The 16,350-nt window shown below is 31.4% G+C and overlaps 1 protein-coding gene across 1 annotated transcript; it reads right to left on the minus strand.

Annotated features, from left to right (window-relative positions):
- Window positions 1–8,195: 8,195 nt before the first annotated feature.
- LOC105115638 (haloacid dehalogenase-like hydrolase family protein) lies at window positions 8,196–14,350 on the minus strand. The gene is made up of 12 exons (XM_011012582.1): window positions 13,849–14,350; window positions 13,484–13,735; window positions 13,297–13,392; window positions 12,944–13,121; window positions 12,706–12,774; window positions 12,512–12,612; window positions 12,133–12,225; window positions 10,885–10,956; window positions 9,903–10,022; window positions 9,764–9,814; window positions 9,128–9,316; window positions 8,196–8,859 (listed from the first exon to the last, which is right to left on the minus strand). Exons 1-12 carry the CDS (start codon window positions 14,221–14,223, stop codon window positions 8,692–8,694), a joined length of 1,764 nt encoding a protein of 587 aa, XP_011010884.1. The 5' UTR covers window positions 14,224–14,350; the 3' UTR covers window positions 8,196–8,691.
- Between the last annotated feature and the right edge of the window lie 2,000 nt (window positions 14,351–16,350).

Here is a 16,350-nt window from a genome sequence, read left to right on the forward strand (position 1 = left end):
AGGATAAATGAATTTATCAACTTGTACTAACACATCTTCAACTATTCCTTTAAACACTTTTATGATCTATCAATAAGTAAGAGAGTTACAGAAATTGGTTTTAACTCACCTAAATTGAGACTTTGAAAAACTGAATATATAGAAGTAAATTCACACTAGCTCCAAGATCAAGTAAAGCTTTTTTAATTTTATGTTCTTCAATAAAGCAACAAATTATAGGACAATTAGGGTCCTTATATTTCAAAGCATTATTGCTCTGAAGAATGGCACTTACTTGTTCAACTAAAAAGACTTTCTTTTTCACATTCAGTTTTCTCTTCACAATGCACAAATCTTTCAAAAATTTAGCATTGGAAGGTACATGTTTAATAGCATTCAACAAAGGTATATTGATCCTTACCTGCTTGAAAGTCTCAAAGAGTTCAGAGCTGTGATTGACTTTTCTTTGTTCGGTCATGGTACGAGAAAATTAAAGTTTTGGCAGGGAATCAAACTTTTCTTTGCAATGTTCAGATTCAACCCTTTTTCTTACCCTCAGAGATTAACTCATCATCTTTCTCACAACGTTCAAGTGTGGGTTTTTCAATAATCTTACCACTATAAAAAGGGATAACTAATTTGACTTGATCCATATGTTGGCTTTCGGAACTACTTACATTTGCATTATATTGTACCTTGGGATTTTGTTGTGGTTCAAATGAAAACTTAACTTTCTCTTGAAAACTGAGAGAAAATGTCAATTTTACAAGAGTATATTTAAAATTTATCATGCTTTGAGAAGTTGAGTATTAATTATCAGTTGCTTTTCAATGAAAGCATGCAATGTTTCCTCAATATTTTTTATAGGAGATGGAGCATAAAGAGGTACATATCCATAAGAATTTTGAAAATTATGGTGTGCTTGAAATGGTGACTGTGAAGTTTGTGCATTATTGTTATCACTCTTCCAACTGAAATTTGAGTGATTTCTCTAACTAGGGTTGTATGTTTATGAGTATGGGTTATAATTGGGCATTTGAAAACTATTTAAAGTATGGGCTTGTTCAAGGATGCATTCCGTAAAAGAAGGCAAAGTTGGACAGTCAATGGTTGAGTATTTATTGATTTCATATATTTGACACACATTGTCTTGAATATATTTTAATTGACCACTCTTTTTCAATTCTAATGCCTCGAATTTTCTAGATTAACCATTTAACAAGCAAAGTATTAAAAGTGAACAAGATAACAAATACAATACATATTATTATCAAACATTAAAGTCAATGTTGAGTTTACACTATAGTTACTCTTACACTATTAGTGTAACCTTTTCACCTTGACATAATAAACTTAACTAAATATAATGAAAAAAGAGAAATATAAATAAACAAGATAAGAACATATATAAGATATAAGTTAACTAAGTAAAGGAAAAGAAATGAAAAGTATAAACAAGAATTAATGAAAGCAAAACTTAAGCATTATAAAAAAATATAAAGAGAAAGAGCAAGAATATGATCTTGATCTGAAAAACAAGATACCTAAATGCACGACAAATGCCTCCTTTTATAGGCTAAAATTAGAAACTATTGATTTGTTGACTAAATGTTGAGTGTGTGGCCACATCTTAACTTGGTGACAATCCTTATCTTCTTATCTAAACAAAACATCATTACTAACATTAGAATTTAAATAGATTTGAATCATAAAAATTCTAGGAAATTGTCTCAGCTTTCCAACAAAAAATAATTAAGGTCATTTAGACTTTTATAACTTAAGATATAGGCTAAACACTAAACAGTATCTAGGCTACATAACAGATTTGGACTTCTCTGTTGTTGCTAAGATTTAGACTTCTAAATAGTAGAATTGAGTCTTGCATAATCATGAATATTTTAAGCCTATGTCTTAGCTTTCCATCATATAGAGCAAACCTAAATCCAAGTTTTGCAACTCCAGATGACTCAATGACTAAGCAGTATTCTAGTTTGGACTAAACCAACATCTCTTTTCTAAGCTTCACCCTCTCTTTGTCTTTTTAATTTCAATAGTTGAATTCATCAATCAATCCTTTGATTTATGTGATAGGCCTACATTTAAGATGAACATTTACCATAAATTAAAGATATATTATAGTATCAGACTTGTTATTATAAAATATATTTTAGTTAACGAGTTATTAATACTTCAAGTGCAAAATACTGATATAAAACTTTGATAAAATACACTTTTAAATACTAATCAACCATACACACACCACCTAGAATGATAAAGAACACTGAAACAAGTCAAATGATACAACACATACGTTACCAGCTTTTTTCCATTTTTTATTTTATCTTGACAAAGACAAAATGCCCCAATGATTAAATGATAATAATAAAAAAAAACCATTTTAAAATTATTTACAAGTGTTTGAAGTCAAGGTTAAAAACTTTTTATGGTAAGGACAATTGATTCATTACATTATTTATAGTAAAATGAAATTCCTATAAGACCTCTATATCCCAGGTCAATATTTTTTAGATTTTTAAGGGCAATATAGTAATTTTACTATCATAAAAAATAGGATGGGACAGTGCTACTCCTAAACAAATAAGGAATGACAATTTAACATTATGAAAAGATCATTTTACCCCTTAAGTCCAATTCATCTGATTTTTTTGTTAAGGTTAAAACCATAATTTTACTGTTATAATCCACAATAAATAACTGCATATCTATAATGTTTTTCCCCACATATGTTTAGGTTTTATAATTCACCCTGTGTAACAAATATTGCTTTCTTGGACTTTAGGGTTCTCAATTTCCTATAATAATAATAAACTCAAAATTACCAATAAACTCAAATTACTAAGGACTAGCATGAGCTTATTATATGAGTTATACGACAAGAACAAATCATAGGGTTAGAAGAACAAAAGGAAAAAGATAGTTAAAGATTTATAAAAATTAGAATTTGTATTGTTACGAGTATTTTTAAAAATATTTTTTAGATATCAATTCCAAGAGGAGTTATCGTAGCAAATTGGTCTCCCATCTAATTTGCATGTGGTTATTTTTTAGCAATTGAATTCCATTTAAAATTCAATTGAATAATCTCAAAAGGATTCCAAACATAGGAATTAGACATGAATTTGGCCTTAAATATATGTTGACTAGTTTTGCAAGATCGGGTATATCTCTCAAACCATATTTCAAATTGAGTTTAAATTTTACAAAGAGATACTAAACATAGAGAAATATATTATGAAAATATTTCAAGTCAAATAGAGTTCGGTAATATATTATTTCAAAGGATCGAAACTACTAGATGAATCTTGTCAAATCTATTAAACTAGACCTCTATGTACTGTTTGGGATATATTTAGAGCTACAACTATAGTTTTGCTTCTATCCAGCTTCAGCTAGAAACTAGATATCTCAAACTTTCCACATATAGTAGGCTCAATAATTCATACAGACAACAGTGAACGATGTGTTTAAAATCAGGACTGATATTTGTTATATGTGCGAAAAGTGAAGATTCGGGCCACATAGAGGAATTTTAGCATGAAGAGTTTATTTTTATTATCTTTTTTTTATTTTTTTATCTTTTAATGAATATTTTAAATTTGGGTTTATTTTGACCAATTAGACATTGTTTTGGGGTTTATTTCATTATTGGGTTTATATTAGTTGATTACTAGTTTAGGCTCATTAACTTGCAACTCAAAAGGGATCCACTAGGGCTAGTTAGAGGAGACTATATTATGTGTTTTTTAGCTGCAAATTTGGGCAGCAAGTTGAAGAATAAATGTGAGTTTCTTTTATGGAAAAACAACATTTCTTTGTAAGGAAAAAGATTATACACTGTCTTTATAGTATCATTCGTATACTTAGGGTTCTTAGATAAAATATTATCTTGGGATCCAAGTCTTTTTCTAATACCTTTGGTTTTTATGTATAAGGCTACCTCTAGGTCAGGGTTATGTCAAACCTACTTTTTAGCTTTTCGAGCTATTATCTACTTCGTTAAGGGTTGCTTGGCCATGTAATCAAAAGGTCTAAATCAGTTGATATCAGATCTAGACTTCAAAATCAAGTTATATCATTTATTTTCTTATTATTATATTCGGCTTCTTTAGATTGAGTTGTCTTTGATTCGATTTTCAATTTCATGTCTAGAGCTTAGTATTTTACATCTAAGATTCCTTAAAAAATATTTTATTTTAGTTTGTTGTTGTCTCAGAATATATCATTAGTATAAAGAGTAAAAAAAAGGAAAAGAACATCCAAAAGTCACTTTTGTTGAATCTGCAACAATACACAAACAAGGGATAATCTAAACCAAACCAATTAATAAAATTCTTGAATTTGATATACTGGTTTTATGAGTCCTAATTGCTGAGTCCTAATTGCAACCATATAAAATTTGCTATGAGTCCTAATTGCAACCATATAAAATTTGAGCTCATTTAGAGATCACTTGTTATGGTAACCAAGGTCGAGATTAAAATTTATCATGACAAGTCAGATTCGTACTGGAAGGTAATTTCAAGTCAAATAAGTTTAGAAATTCCTCAGATTTTATATTCTAGGTTTTAAGGTTCTAGTTGTATCTCATATAAAATTTTACGTTATTTAGAGTTCATTTGTTATAGGAACTATGAATCAATAGATGGATTGGATGGGTAATGCATTTAGAGATAAGTTGAATAGGTTGAGAGGAACATGACGATAATCATGGTGGGGGTTCAAAATAGGCCTGAGCAAAGAGAATTTAATGTTAAGAGTGCTTTTATGTGATTTAACACTGATATGGATAAGTTTGCGGCTGATAATACGAACATGAATGATGTTGATTTTGAAAATGTTTTGGACAGCAGCAGAATCTTCAATTTGGAGGGGAAAGATATGGTGATAATTTTAGTCATAGGGATAATTATAGGTACTAAGACCATAATATAGAGTTAGAAAAGATGGTGTACTTGTTCGTGAAGGTGGAGAAACCGCATAAATGGAAGTTTATCATTTAGCAAATCCAACCATTAGGCCTTTTGACACCTTAGAAACCTAATTGAAAGGCTAACACCAAGGGTGATCCATCACAACCAAATGAAGAGGATATGGCTAGATGCCCTAGAGAGAAGAAAGACACCCCGGTTGTTTTTTAAGATAATAATGTTACTCTTACTTGTCATAACCGTAACATTAATTTCCAAATAAAAAATTCATGGTTATGAAAGCTAATAATGAAGTTGAGATTGATGGGGAGGATAAAGAGAAGAAGATGTCACCATTGGAAGATGTTAATGATATTTATATTGAGTATCTAGTTAATGAAAAGATACTTGTGGTGAAGAGAGCATTGAACTACTTGTCAATATAAATGTTTCTGAAGGTCAAATAGAGAACATATTCCACACGAGATGTCATGTTCAGAATAAGAAATGTAACTTCATAAAAGATAGTGGCAATTGCATTAATGCAGCAAGTACTGTGTAAAAGTTGAACTTGCACACAACCAAACATCTCATACCTTATAAAGTGCAATGGTTGAATGATAGTGATAAAGTGAAAGTGAATAAACAGGTTTTAGTTGTTTTTTTATCTTGGTAAATATTATGATGAAGTGTTATGTAATGTTGTGTCAATGCAAGTTAGTCATTTGTTTCTTGGTAGACCATAACAGTATGATAGGAGAGCTATAAATAATGGAGTGGGAAATAGATATTCATTTGAGATGAATGGAAAACCTATAACTCTTGCATCTTTGAAACCTAATAAAATATACGAGGAGCAACTGAAATTGAAAAAGAGGAAGATGGCTGAAAATAAGAACTTGTATATCAAGCAAACCTTTTTTGCTAACAAGGCTCTTCTTAGTTTTGATAATGATGTTATTCTCCAAGTGGTATTAATTTGTTAACTTTAAAAAAAAATTTCATGATCCAGATTTGAGGTCAATTTTTTTAAAAAAAGGGGAGGATGGTATGAACCAAGTCATGTCTAAATTTAACCTTAAAAGTTTTGCTGAGTAGTTTTGCAATATCAAGCATATCTCTCAAACCATATATTAGGTCAAGTTGATATTTTATAAAGAGATACTAGACACATGAAACTATATTATGGTAAAGTTTCAGGTCAAATAGAGTTTGGAAACATATTATTTCAAAGGGTCGAAGGTATTAAACAAATCTTGTCAAATCTACCAAACTAGACCTACATTTACTATTTGGGACATATATGGAGCTACAGGTAGAATTTTTCTACTATTCAATTTGGCTGGAAGCTAGACATCTCAAGCTTTCCAACCATATATATTAGGCCTAGTAATTCATATAGACGAGAGAGAATGATGTGATTGAAGTTAGGACTAAAATCTACCAAGAATGTGCGAAAATTGAAGATTTTGGCTATATAAAAGAATTTTAGGATGAAGAATTTGTTTTTATTATTCTATTTTTTTATCTATTTATTATTCTATTTTTTTATCTATTTAATGTTAAATAAATATTTTTAATTTAGGTTTGTTCTAACTTGTTAGACATTATTTAATGGTTTATTTCATTATTGAACTTATGTTAATTAATAACTAATTTAAGCTTATTAGCTTGTGATCTAAAAGGGGCCATTGGAGTTAGTTAATTAGAAGAGATTATATTATTATTTTTTTAGCTACAAATTTAGACAAAAAGTTGAAAAATAAACATGAGTTTTTTCTTATTTGGTTGTGACAAAACAACATTTTTTTGCAGGAACAAAAATTATAAACTAACTTATCAAAAATTACTTAGACATCATTTATCTTTGCAGTAGCTATTACGTTTTTGTTCAACCTCAATAATATGGTGTTTGGTTATAAAATAAAGTTGTGGTTTGGTTCATAGGACCCACTAATAAATAAGGTTTAACCTTAGTTTTTGGTGAAGCAATTTTTTCATACTTCTCATCAAGCGTTCTGTATTTTTACTTGTATTTTTTATTGTTGAAAAGACATATAACAATATGCATTGTGAAATTTATATCAACATTTAAATATTCAAAATCAAAGTAAACCAGGAACCCTCTCCTGAAATAAAAATGAGCAAGCAAGGTTGCTTTACACTATAAGTCCTTGTCTACAAAAGACACTTGCTCACTAAGAAGAAGATATATTTTAGCAAGAAACAAAATAGAAGATTTCTTCCCTCATATTTGTATTCTTTTATCAAAGAATTGAACCTTCAATATATGTAAAAAGATGATGTATGCAAACAATAAAAAGTATATATAAGCAACACTATCAAAATTCACTTTCTATAAATTCAATGTAGGCTTCTACATACCAAAACAATTTTTGTAGTTCAAGGAACATATGTATTAATAAAAAAGCTATAAATTGTGTCTAAAAATTTAAAGTGTTTACATTTTAACAGACTCACATTATGTGCGTTTGATGCGAGCAAAAAAGACCAATTTATTAAATGATAAAGTAGAATGAAACAAATGTATGAATTTAATTGTTCTTCTTTTTATAGTTAAGTAATAATTAACAAGTAAATTATAGTAAAATATATTTTTTTTGTATATTTATTTCATGATGTAATAGCAATAATTAAATGTACAATATTTAAATTAAAAATCATCGATATTAATATGTTTTTTTAGTTATTTTATAACCTTAATTTGAAAAACATTCTTAACCAAACACATTAAATTACTTTTTGTTCAACCTCAATTTCAATCATAATTTTAACCAAACACCTATTTTTCCAAACCAACCTCATCTAAAAATACTTTTTATAAAAAAAATTTAAACCATAATCATACTAGTTATCACAATACCAAACATATTCTTAATTTAATAGCAATATTTATATATTTAAGGATTTTATATATAAGATTATTTTTATATCCAAATCTTTTTTATAATATTTTTGTTTTTAAACATAAAATTACCTTTAAATTAAGTTTCTATTAAATCTAATTTTCAGCTTTTTAGGTGAGAATTGCTTGAGACCCCGCTATAAAAGGGGAAAAAAATGATTTTCTCACACTTAATTAAAATGCAAAAGTAATGTGGTTTATTAGAATGACAGAATTACTCTACACGTGCCTGGGGTTGAAACAAGCATTCATTTTAAAGTAATGACTTGCATCAATGGAAGCGACGTTCGGAGATCTTCAGCACCAATAAGATTGAGTTGTTACTATGAAATAATGGAAATGAAGGATCCAATCAATTCACGGCCAAAGAATGCAAAAAGTTCAGTATCATTGGTCCATTTCTGAATTATCCAAACAGATACATGAAGTAGCAGGTACATAAAATCTCATATGGAAAAGAATATCGCATAAACATTGAGGCTCTGGGTGTGGGCATGCCTGAAGTCACACTCCTCGTCCCAAAAAAAAAAAAGAGTGAAACTATTTCTGGATACAAAGCTACCTAAAAAAATCCATGAAGTTCAAATCATTGAGATCAATCACTATGAGAAAAGAAGGTCGCTTTATTTGCACCACCGTCTCGAAGACCTTGCTTCAGAGGAGCTAGCACTGAATGATTACCTACTGTTAACTCATTCAATAGGGAAAGAAGTTGACAAGTTTCTATTTTCATTTATGAAGCCCATCTTTCATCTATAACGAGAAATAAATACTGTCAAAATGGCCAGATTGCATCCAGCACCATGTATCTTTCGCCATGTGACCTTTGTTCGAATTTTTCAAACTAGACCTTATACCTCAGAATGCATACTGGTAAATAGCAGAGGCCACACCATCTTCATCATTGCTGGCACCAATAACATTAGCCACAGCTTTTGTCTTCTCTGATCCATTGCTAAGAGCAATGCCTAGAGAAGCCAACTCAAGCATCTCGATGTCATTTTCACCATCACCAATAGCCATTATCTAAAATTTTACAAATTAGAAACAATCCAGAATATGGTATAAAGAACAGGCATGTCAGACCAAAACTCAGAACTATAAGGTGGTCACAGGTTTGGCCATTCACCATTTTCTCCTAATGAAAGAATATGAAACTATGACAGTAAGTAAATAAAAGAGAGACTCCAACACTAGCTACTGCAAGTCTTATAGAGATTTTATTTATTCTGAAAAGAAAAGAAGGCAAGATGAAAAACAATAGGAATACAGAACAGATTATATCTTTCCATACCTCCTTTGCAGTGACACCCAAATGATCAAGCAGCAGTTTTACACCACTCCCTTTTGAGGTTCCAGGGGGGACAATTTCAAGCATATCTGGAACAGCTTGCACAACATTGGCACGGCCTCCAGTTGCTTCTGACCAATACGGCCGCAGGTTCATAGCCACTCCCTCAGCAGTGTCTAAAAAGATCATCTTCTGTAAATTGAAAAGATGTGAACCATTATAAAAATAAACAAAACCAAAGGTAGAGAGGATCTAGTTTTCTAGGGCTTAAATATACAGCTGCAAGCATAAAGGTACACAAATACATTTAAGAAGAGTGTGGGATCCATAACTCCCAGTTTTTTAACAAATAAATCATAAAGAAAACAAGACAGAATCAATAATTTCCGTTTGTTTAAGAATGCAATCATAAGTGACAAACTATGTCCATGATTTTCTGAGGTATAACAAAAATAAAAGATTGACATTATAAAAAACTGAAAAGTTGCCACTCAGTTGATTTGAATAAAAGATATCATGGCTAAAACCATCTGCTAAACACACACCTTAAAAACATGTCAACCTTTTTAGGTTCAAAACATCTACACCACTTTTCTTTTGATACTCCAAAAAGAAAAATGAGACCATATCTGTGCTTACCTGTATGTCCGCAGCAGACAAGAGATGCTCAACTGAAGGCATGATTTCAGCCTGTAAACATTTTCTCATAAATCGTGTCTATATGGAATAAGTGCTCTGCCAGTACCAGAGAATTGTTACTAGAGTGAAAAATATTCACCTTTGGCTCATGATATACAGTATGCAGTAAATCAACTAGAGGGTGCTCAAATAAGGTCAAGCAACGATCATTGCTGAATGCAATAAGAGGAACCCTGTGCTCCCAAGAGTAGAGACATGCCTACAATTTTAAAACCAAGAACAAGTACTTAGTGACCAACAATGATCCTTTAATACAACCAAGAGATCCGCATGCCACGTAAAGCCATTTAGCTTCGGTTCTTTCTTTTCAGTACATAAAAAAGAATATCATACTGGTTAAAATCTGCCACCAATAAGAGTGGATTACTATGTTATTTTTTACAAAAAAAGAGTGGATTCCTTTATTAACAATATGAAATGCAAGACAATCATATTGTGGAAGCTCTACGAACATTATACCAAGTTATATCAAGAACATGGACTGTATGGACTTTTTAGAAGAGGGGAGGAAAATTTAGTGCTGCTTTTAACATGAAGATGAGTGAGATTATCGAAATATGGTCTGAAAAATGGTCAATCAAACTGGAGTAGAAGGGAAAGCCTGTTGCATGGAAAACACATGTAATTTGATACTAAAGACTTCCCTAGATGAAAAGGTTGGGCAGCCCCAATAAAATTGAGGGAATTCTACAGCTGCAACAGCATCCAAAGACCAGAGAGCCAGGAATATCCAATCCAGGACAGAGCAGGCAGGCAAAACTCAACTGTACAAAACTAGGACAAATAAACAGTGTGCAGCTAATCTCAGATGGCATTATGAAAAACTAAAGAGAAAATAACTGCCCTAGACAACTTAGCAGTGACAGGTGGCTGCTAGCTACAATGAAACAGAAAAATATATCAGATCCAGGTGACCAGGAGACAAAAAAGTTCAATCATCTAGCAGATATTTGTCTGTGTGTGTGTGTGTAAGGCCCCTTCTCTTCTTCACTGTTCTGATAAAATTCATGCATAGTTCAAATCCAATTGCTACCAAACGACATTTCTGTATGAAATATTACCTCTCTGCAGACACTCAGATCCAAATTGCTTCTATAAATTTCCCGACCCTGTCTACCATAAACAATCAACCCCTGAAATAAACAGAGACCACCAATAAGTGACAACAAAGGAGTCATCTAGGGGTTGAACATGACAGCATACCATGGAAGCAAAAGTATATTAGCACGAAACTCTAAGCTTTGCAGCATTCAGAAAAGTGGGAAAATTGACTTACTTTTATTTAAAAAACAATATTCATAGGGGAAGATGGAAGCATATCCAAGGAAAACTTAAAGCATAGCAGAAGCAAATGTAAAACTGGAAAGAGAAATAATAGGGGGGAAAGCATGTATAACAATACCTAAGAAGACAAATCCTTTTTTCTCGCTAAGGTTCTATAGGTTTGCAATGCATCAATTTCATGATACTAAGATAACAACTCAAGCCAAATAAATGTCTAGAAGAAATCCTGTGAGTAAGAGGCCTTAAATTCACACAAATCCTGTGTATGAAGTACGGATTGTTAAAAAAAAAACCTTCTAACTGTTACTGATCCAGTTTGTTCATTAGAAATCCAATGTTCATTAAATCTATTGCAAGCCTCTCCTGAACTCTTGCTAGTGGGAATACCTAAACTCCCCTGGGCTTGCATCAAATTTAGGATTGGTTTCAAGAAGAAAGAGACGAAATAGCCTCAAGCCTGAAGAACTAAGCTCTTTTCTTTAAGGAGTGAAGAATAAAGAAACCTGCTAAATCTTATCATTCTTATTATCTTCATGAAGCTAGATAGGACCCCTAGGTCAATTTTGCACAACAGATAAAGATGCTCCAAACATGCTGAGTTTAAGAAAAACTTGCATGTACAAGCATAAGCACAAAATGAATATTCATACATGCATATGACCAGCAATTTGAGAATGTCTTCGAGAAGAGAACACTATTTTCTGTTCATGATGTACAACTTGAAAATTGTTAAATTGATGACATCCATAATAGAAAATGCATGACCACAAAAGGGTGATTAGATGAATCGGGGGTGTTTGGCATAGCTTCTGCTTTTAGGTGCTTTTCAAAAGTGCTTCTAGCTTGAAAAAAGCATCAAATTGATGATGTTTTTAGTGTTTTCTGATGGTTTTAATGAGTAGATGTCAAAAATGAAAAAACAAATCTGAAAAAAAATCATTTTGATGCATTTTTCAAGTGAAAAGCAATTTTAAAAAGCACCATGCACCACAATCCCAAACACCCTTGAAGAGATAGAGGAAAACCTGTAAGAAAACTCCAGGGGAGAACTCTGAGATAACGCCATTTTTACCAGCTAAATCTACTGCCTTCAAAATATCTATCACAGCAGGACGTGCCTATTCAAGATTTCAGATCAATAACTAGCAGCAAGATAAGCAACTGATAAGAAACAAATAGAACAAAGAAAGAACAATAAATAATAAAGAGGAGCCCAGCTTAGTGGATAGATAAACTAAAAACAAACAGTAACATCCAGCACCCATTAAAGAAAATGAAAACTAAAATCCGAGGGTCATACGAATGGGAAAACATAGCTAGAAGTCAAGCATGTGCCTATAAATAATGTGCTGGCTGGTAGTTAATGAACTAGAGATGAAAGGGTAGAATTGCACAGTTTCTTACTTTTCCAGTCGCGATCACCACTTTCACACCCCTTGACAAAGCCTCTTTCAAGGCCTTTGCATTGGTCAAGGAGATTTGGCTTTTGCTGTTCAGCAACGTTCCTAGCAATCAGGAAAGTGGGGAGACAAAGGAAACGTTAGAATCCAATGTTCAAAACATGTGGATATCCCATCAAAAAGTATGGATCACCTCACCATCCATATCGCAGAAGATATAGCTGAATTTTGGTTTATAGAATCTAAGACTGCCTTCTTTCTTCCTGTCTTTTAACAAAGTAGTGTAAGATGATGTCATTGCATGATCATGTATTCATATCTTTGCATGTAAAGCACATTTTAGCTCCAAAATAAATAAAAATGTAATAAATCCAAGAAGTAGGATCCTCTCAAAACCAGAAAGCAATTTTTTTTCTAATTAATACAGTGAAATTACCATCTGAACTTTCCATATGATGATTCATAGTAGTTTCTGCATCGTATGCACTCTGAATTAATCCTTTCCCTTTCCAGCCAAGACTCTCCAAAAGAACTCTCTCCTCCTTATCCATTTCAGCTTCAGCCTCTTCACTAAGTTCATGATCAAACCCTAAAAGATGCAACAACCCATGAACCTGCAAGTGTGGTAAAGTAACCAAGGGAGTCAAACTACAAATTACGAAGTTAACCAAGTTAACCAACTACCCTAATACAGTAAGCACAGACATCCAAATTATGTGTAAAAATCATAACAACCAAAAAGAGATGCTAAAACATGTAATTGAAGACTGAAGTAAAATTTGCACCAACCAGGAGAACACGAGTTTCATCAATAAGAGTATGTCCTCTTTCCTCGGCTTGTCGTGCAGCAGTCTCAACAGAAATCACTATATCACCCAACATAAGCTGCAAAGAATAAAAAACAAAGAGTGACCAACCCATGTTGACACTCCAAAAGAATCCTGTAAATAACTAAAACTATGCATTTCTCACTTACAATTGGTAGGTCAAGGCCAGGCACGTGTTGTGACATTGAAAGAACATCAGTTGCATGATCCTCATCCCTCCATTCCTTATTAAGTTTTCTAATAAACTCATCATTGCAAAGCATCACAGACAACTCAATGCTGTCAAACCCACCAATATCAGTTATAGTTTCATCCCTTGTTTTAAAAGTTGAACTCTTTAAACTATCAAATGCTAACTTCAATGCCGTTGGCACATTTAGTCTAAGCAATTCTGCTATACTCTGTGTAACACCAACCATTCACAACAAAACACAAAACCCATTTGTCAAGATCACCTATCAAGTATCAAAACACATAAATTTATCTCTACAGACGAGAAAGATGTTTGCTTTACCAATATTTCGGGGTCATTAGGGAGGCCTTCTTCAATGCAAATGCTAACACTGAGCTCCAAATCCTTCTCTTTACTCCTCCTCGCCGCCGCCGGCCGCCGTCTGACTTTCCGGTAACCTCTATGGGAGGCCCAAACCGTGCACCTATAATTTTCTTGAGAAAAAGTTTCGAACTTTTTATTAAAGAGTCCAGTATTAGTTAACAAAAGGAAGTTAAAATTGCTGGGTTTAGGAGCGAATGAAAAACTCAAAGGAGAGTGGAGAGAGGAGAGCGTTGTGGCCGGTAAGAGAGCAGGCAGTGAGAGAGGGGTGGTGGCGCGTGAAACGGCACGTGCCATTGGAGAGTTGCGGAGGAAAGGAGAGAGGCGAGGGAGCATATAGTAGGATCTTATTTATTTGAATTGGTGAATGGAGGCTAGATTTGTTTGTTGTGTCGGATTTTTTTTTGGGAGTGTCCGGGTGAGACGACAGTGACATTAACGAAGTGTAGGCCACAGTTTGTATCTAACGGTGGATGTAGAACTCGGGATGATTTTTTCTGCATGGTGTTCTCGCTTCGAACGAGATGTCAGTTGCTCTTTTATTATCACATTTTCAATAGTTTTAATTTTTAAATGTTTATTTTGGAATATAAATATTAATTAACAAAAAAAAATTATAGAAGAGGAGAGGGTTATGTAATTCTCTCCTGAAATACTATTTATTTGAATTTTTTAATTTATATTTTTTAAAATTTTAAATTCATCCTTCCATATTAAATTTATTAATGATCATAATTTTTTTGATTTATTTTTTATAAAATTATCTCAATTTTTTAATTGATTTTTTTTCTAAATTTCATCCTTCGATGTTAAAAATTGATTGATAATTAGGTTACAGTTTGCTTTCTATGAGAATATCTTTATCTCATGACTCAAGTTATGGTTTTGATAGATTAATCCAAGCTATCTTAAATTATTTTTGTATCTTTTTTTAATTATTTTTTCAATTTCATCCTTTAATATTAGGTTTATTGGGAATCGTGGACCGGATTAAAAGAGATATCATTTTTTCACTTTTATATCCAGATTGGAACTGGATTTGAAAGTCTTTGGATCCTAAGCCGGCTCCACTTTCTAGAATCCTTGCTCCTGGCTTATATTCACATAGGCCACTCATAAGAATAAGACGTTCAACTCCCTAATTTATTTCAATTTAATTTGTACTAGGTTATCCCAGTCTTATTACCTAAGTTGGGTTTATTAAAAATTGAGTTTCATAATTTATTTTGATTTATTTTATATAGAGTTATCGTGGTTTCATGATCTTGCATACTAATTAACAAGTTAACCCAAATTGATTTAATATATTGTTGTCTCAATATTTATAAAAATAAAGTCAGCTTAAATATTTATTTTGAGTTAAATTATATTATTTACTAGTTATCCATATTTTATTTTGACCTATCAAGTTGACTGGGTTACATCAAATCAACTTTCATGCGATTTAAATTTTTTTCACTAGAAAAAAACATTAATAATGCTAAGATATTTTTCTTATGTGAAAAAAAAAAACTGATTTAACCTATAGCATAGCATAGGCAAATAATCTAGTAAAAAACTAAAAGAAGTGGCCAAAACATGGTACTCATATGCATTACTTGACAAGACCAAAAAATTGATGTTTTTTTCTAAGTGCAAGAATGTCAAAGTAATAAAAAACTCAGCAAGACCAGGATTGAATCACAGGAAGGTTAACTATATAAATTATAAATAATAATAATGAGTTAAAAAGAACTTTGAGATATAAGATTAATATGAAGATTAAATAATGATAAAAACAGTTGTCAGGTTAGAGGATCTACTAATTATATTTTAAATAAGTATAATATAAACTCTTTTTATTACTTAACTAGAAACTACGGATAAAAGAGGTTCCAATCGGATGATTTGTCATCAATAACTTATTATAAATTATTAACATGATTATATTAATTATCTTATTTAAATAACACCAAACTTTTAAATATTGTCAGAAAATCATGATGTTAATTAACTTATATTAATAACAAATCAAGTTCTTTTCATGACACATGTGTAAATTATACCATACGATTGGTTATGAAAGTGTTAAGTATTTGTTGTACCAAGTGTTATACAACACAAATTTAGATTAACCATTTAACAAGCAAGGTATTAAAAATTAATAAGATAAAAATAATAAGACATGTTAATAGTAAGTTGTTTAGGATATAATAATTGAAGTCTATATTGAGTTTATGTTATACTTATCATAATACCATTAATAAAACCTTCTCACCTTGACATAATAAACTTTGCTAAATGACATGATGATTAGTACTTAAAAGTGTATTTTTTATCAAGGCTTTATATCATCATTTTGCACTTGAAGTATCAATAACTCCTTAACTAAAATATGTTTTATAATAATGTATCTAATAATATAAGATACCTATAATTTATGGTAAATGTCTATTTTTAATGCAGACCTATCACATAAATGAA

This window comes from Populus euphratica, unplaced genomic scaffold (assembly GCF_000495115.2).
Source record: "Populus euphratica unplaced genomic scaffold, PopEup_1.0 scaffold738.1, whole genome shotgun sequence".
In the NCBI taxonomy this organism is placed as follows: Eukaryota; Viridiplantae; Streptophyta; class Magnoliopsida; order Malpighiales; family Salicaceae; genus Populus; species Populus euphratica.

Bases quoted from the DNA above. Each gene is read 5' to 3' on its own strand.
- LOC105115638 (XM_011012582.1), bottom strand. From the start codon at position 14,223: ATGCTCCCTCGCCTCTCTCCTTTCCTCCGCAACTCTCCAATGGCACGT. The intron at 13,122-13,296 runs GTTGGTGCAAAT...CCACACTTGCAG, and splicing joins ATGAAACTCGTGTTCTCCTG to GTTCATGGGTTGTTGCATCT. The intron at 9,317-9,763 runs GTAAGCACAGAT...TTCAATTTACAG, and splicing joins TGTCTGCTGCGGACATACAG to AAGATGATCTTTTTAGACAC.